This window comes from Henckelia pumila, chromosome 4 (assembly GCF_033568475.1).
Source record: "Henckelia pumila isolate YLH828 chromosome 4, ASM3356847v2, whole genome shotgun sequence".
Classification (NCBI taxonomy): Eukaryota; Viridiplantae; Streptophyta; class Magnoliopsida; order Lamiales; family Gesneriaceae; genus Henckelia; species Henckelia pumila.
In genome coordinates, this window is record NC_133123.1 from 222738010 (window position 1) to 222743353 (window position 5344).

Genomic DNA, 5344 nt, shown 5'->3' on the forward strand with positions numbered 1-5344 from the left:
CGAGATTGGTAACCTTCCTCCTGTATTTCCTTTTCTAGAACCAGAGGTGTGTTCTAGATTTATGATTTTCATTTGAAGATCCTTTAGAGTTCCAAGAATTTCTTCTTGTTTCTTAAGGATTTTTTCAATCTGCCGAGGTATTTCATACAGCTGATTGCTGTAATATTGTACCGTCTTTTGAATTTCTCTAAAATCTCCGGAGAGTTTAGAGGAATCTGGTGTAATTTCTAAAAATTTAGAATTAGAAATCATATGTCTTTAGAACGTATAAAAGACTCAATTTTTTTTTAAATTCTGTTGTAAATAATCTATTTTAAATAGATTCACTTGTTTATGGGATTTCATGTAAATGAAATCCTTCTGGTTCAAACTCTCGTTTGAATCCATGGTTTGTTGAAAATCTCTTCCTTAACAAAGAAAAGTATGATTTAATGAATAATATAAAGTTTGAATAAAATTACCTAGGCTCTGATACCATTTTGTTAACCCTTGGGAACTTTAATACAAAAATATCAAAATAAGGATAGTATAGAAAATTTTTAGTTTGGAGGACATATCAGGGAGACTTTTTGTTAAAATAGGGACGTAATTGGGGACGAAAAAAGTGTTAGTATATTTTTGGAAAAGTTAGGAAACTTTGGGAACATATTCATTAATTATCCCGATTTAGAGTAAAAAATCCACTGTGACAACCAAATAAATAAATGAGTATGTTTTTATCAAATTAAATAATAAAACATCCGCAATTGTCGATAAAGAAATCAAAGCCAAGCATTTAAAACAAAATTTACGAACTTCTGCATAATTATTCAATAGTTTCGAACAATTAATCAAAGGAAAAAAATAAATAATTTAAACAAGAAAGTGACCACAATCAACACAAGAACACTACAAATTTGGGACAAAGGGACACAATCGAGAATTACAAAAAAAAAAAAAAAAAAAAACCAAAACACAGAAACCTTCAAATATTTGCAGTAAAACGATATTTAATCAATTTCCAAGATGAAAACATATTTTGAAAAAAAAAAACCTTCAAACTTTTTTTGGGTTTCATATCCGTCTTCACATACAGCCATTTATATATTCCAATCTCAACCCAATCAATAAAAAGCATAACATTCAATACAATAAGACTAAAAAATGAAGATCGGGGCTTTATTCATAAAACATTCCACAACAAAAATAATAACAAGATCAAACTTTTAGGCAGCTGATTTGAATATTACATGGAATATCCACATAATATTTATAATCCAGTACTAAACTATTAAAATTGACAATGAAATCATTATAATCGAGAATAATTACAAATTTTGGATAATCAATACACAATTGGTTGAGATGAACCACAAAGCCACTTATATATGTAAAACCTAAAAGTTGTTCATCAAATTTGTATAATTCATGCGATGTACAGAATTTCAACATAACCACAACACAACATACAAAACACTCAAAGAATCCCTCAATTGGAAAAGAAAAAACCCAATCATCCAGATGAAATTGCATCTAAAAATTTCTTAATTTTTCAGAAAAAAAATCTACCTTAAACTTGTTGTTTCGATGTTGGTTCATCGAAAAGATTTTTAAAATCTAACGATTCTTCGCTTTAAACTCTTTTCGCCTCATTTTGTTGCACAAAACATCGACACAAATATATTGATCGTCGTTTATTTAGCCGTCAATGAAGGATTCAAGTAGAAGACAAATTTGATAAACGTTGGATTGGAAAGAGAGAAAAAGAGCTATTAAATAAATATTTATTGGTCAATGGGTATTAGTGGGTTTTCATATTATGTCATGATAATTTCATAATATTACCTCAATTGGAGAGTCCAAACAAATTCGGCACATTGTTCTTAGACTCACAAAAATATCCATCAAGCTACATCCAATGAAGATTGAAATTACAAAAATCTGTATTTTTACTAGAGATTCATTCCCACCCATATACGGAAAAACCAGAAATTGATAAAAAAAAAAAAAATCTCTACAATTCACACGATGACACAAAAATTTAATAGAATCACTAAAATCATAACAAATCTCAAAGAATCGTTCAATTGAAAATGATATATAAAAACAATTACACTACACCAAACATTATAATGCAATTTATTGACTGCAAATTTTTAAAAACCTAAAATAGTACCATAAAATCTTTGAATAATGGTTCTTCAAAAAGATTTTCACGTTCCAGAAATAATTCACAATGATTAGCAACTTTCTTCAATTCGATTCGAAGCAGATCTGCAATATTGCGGTCAATGGATTAGTCGTTTATGATTGATGGATAAATTTGGGGAGAATTTCAACAAGAATGAGGGAAAGAAACTGTACGTTGTCTTATAAGTAAATTTTATTTTATTTTTAAAGAGTGAGGGGTATTATTGAGTTTCAAAAGAAAGTGTGGTCATTTTCGTATTTTGTGCTCAAATGGAGAGTTGAAACAAATGCCAGAACTTTGTTAAGCAATGAGAACAAATATTTGCTGACATGGGGACCGATGACAAATATAAGTTTGGTGATAAAGATTTATTTATAAAAAAAAGGTAAAAACAGGGGATGCAAAACCAAAATCTGACAAGGTAGGCGAAAAATGAGAAAAAAAAAAAAAAGACAAATGAACCATGATTTATCGTGGTCACTTTCTTCACTTCCATTTTCACGGGTGGAAGTTCGCTTTCATTATTATAATAATATTCGATTTGCGTAACCTTTAATGTAATGCTATTAATTATATAGTATAGATATCAAATATCAATTGCTTGCAGATTGAAGAATACACACAAAAGTGTGTTGAATCTTGGTGGTGCAAAATGTGTTCCAAAGAAGGTGCAAAAGTACTCCCACCCCATGTTCTGATTTTCCCTCTACCAGCACAAGGACACCTGAATTCCATGCTCAATCTAGCCCAACTCCTCTGTTTATCCCATTTCCATGTTACTTTCATCGTCTCCGAATTCAACCACCGCCGTCTCCTCAACCACACCACCACTCATTCCACCTTCGCAAGATATCCTGGATTCCGATTTCAGACCATCCCCGACGGTCTCCCGGATCATCACCCCCGTGCTGGTCTGAGAGCCATGGATATCATCCCATCCGTGTTGAAAATTTCGGGGCCCTGTTTCAACCAAATGATGATCGAAAAACATCTGTTCGCCTCTGCTGGATCAACAAGACCTGTGACCTGCATAATAGCAGACGGGTGGCTGAGTTTTGCAGCTGATTTCGCGGAAGAGAATGGGATTCCGTTGATCTATTTTCGTACCGTTAGTGCTTGTGCTCTCTGGGCCTATTTCTGCACCATCAAAGTCATTGAAGCCAATGAAATTCCCTTTCGAGGTGCCATCTTTTGGTTATTAATTTTTATTGGAGTTTTTGTGCAATAATATTACAGATGTACCAAGTATTTTTCTCCGAATTCTTGATCTAATTTCTTGATGGGTATTTCAGAAAATGGGATGGATGAATTAGTGAGAAGCATCCCTGGAATGGAAGGTCTTCTGAGATGTCGCGATCTACCGAGTATTTGTCGTGTGGACGACGCAAAGGACCCTACTCTTTGGCATAGAATTACTTTGACAATGCAAACTGTGCGAGCAAAAGCAGTCATTCTGAACACATTTGAAGATCTAGAGCAACCTGTGCTGTCAAATATTCGACAGCACATGCCGAGACTTTATACCATTGGCCCTGGCAACGCGCACTTGAAGTCGAGACTTGGTGGGAACAAGGCCGACGCCTCTACTCCTTCGGCCAGCCTATGGGCTGAAGATCGAAGTTGCATAGACTGGTTGAATGCACAAAAATCAAAATCAGTTATTTATGTCAGCTTCGGGAGCATAACGACAGTGACTAGAGAGCAACTGCTCGAGTTTTGGCATGGACTAGTGAATAGCAAGCAGAGATTCTTATGGGTAATTAGGCCGGATTCCGTAACAGGAGAAGATGGGGATCGAATCCCAGCTGAATTGAAGGAGTGTAGTAAAGAAAATGGTTACATGGTGGAATGGGCGCCGCAAGAGGAGGTGTTGAACCACGCGGCGGTTGGCGGATTTTTGACGCATTGTGGTTGGAATTCGACTCTGGAGAGTATCGTTGCGGGTGTGCCTATGATATGCTGGCCCTATTTTGCTGATCAATTGGTAACTAGTCGATTTGTGAGTGAAGTTTGGAAGATTGGATTGGACATAAAAGATAGCTGTGAAAGAGTTGTGATTGAGAATGCTGTGAGAGAATTAATGGAAGTGAGGAAGGATGAGTTCTTGGAAAGGGCCAGCTGCTTGGCAAACATGGCAAGAATGACGGTTGGTGAAGGAGGGTCATCGTACTGTAATTTAAATGATTTGGTGGAGTATATTGAATCATTTGTTAATTGACTTGATGGTTTATTGATTTATGTATCAAATAAGTTGTGTAAGATTTAAGAATAATGTTTTATAAAAAAAAATTAATTATGATTAATTACAACTTCATCGGTAAACATGTGACTCATTCATATTGGGCCTAGTAAATGCTTGTATCGTGTTGGGCTTAAAACCACCTGGTGGGCCTTGATGCCGAGCACAAATTTGAGGGGGACTAATTCAAGAAACTGGATTACCGGCAAAACCAAGTGGGTTTCCATTCTCGGGGCTATTGACTTCTCAAGTGAAATAAAAGACATGAAGAGATCCAATAGAAAGACAAATAAAATAAGAGACAACAGGAAGAACAAGCTGAGGAAAAATTCTAGAATCGGAAAACACAAAGAAAAAAGGAGACGGAGTCAATGGAAGAAAACACTAGATTGTAGACTTTCTTGTACAGTGTTACTGGTTTATCAGCTTGTACTAAACTTGAGGATTCATATTTATTGAGTAATGAATCAGATTGCATTGTTCTCCCACGGACGTAGGCTTTTCATTATTCTTATTGCTTTGATACATGAATCTGATTGATGCGAGTATGAATTGTGTTAGAGATTATTGAGTGTTGATTACATAGAGATGTATTGTATTCTTGGTTCTGATCTAACGAGTTAGTGGATCGAATGATACAGAGTAGCTCGTGATCGATATCAAATCTGAAATCCCATAACAAGGGGCGCTGTCCGTGGGAAGATTCGAAGACTGAATTATGGGATCTTGGAAGTTTGATATTGAAACCTTTACTGGCAAGAACAATTTCTCATTATTGAGGATCAAGATGCGACCAATCTTGATCCATCAAGGTCTGATAGAAGCATTCAGGAGCAAGGAGGAAATGTCAACATGTACATCAATAAAGGATAAAGATGAAACTCTGGAAAGACACACAGTGCCATTATTCTATGCTTAGGTGATAAACCCTAAGG

General features: G+C 35.1%; 1 protein-coding gene across 1 annotated transcript; it reads left to right on the forward strand.

The window, feature by feature from the left end:
- Positions 1-2704: 2704 nt before the first annotated feature.
- Positions 2705-4442, forward strand: LOC140866319 (7-deoxyloganetic acid glucosyl transferase-like). Its single transcript, XM_073271292.1, has 2 exons — positions 2705-3351; positions 3463-4442. Exons 1-2 carry the CDS (start codon positions 2823-2825, stop codon positions 4386-4388), a joined length of 1455 nt encoding a protein of 484 aa, XP_073127393.1. The 5' UTR covers positions 2705-2822; the 3' UTR covers positions 4389-4442.
- The last annotated feature ends 902 nt before the right edge of the window (positions 4443-5344 follow it).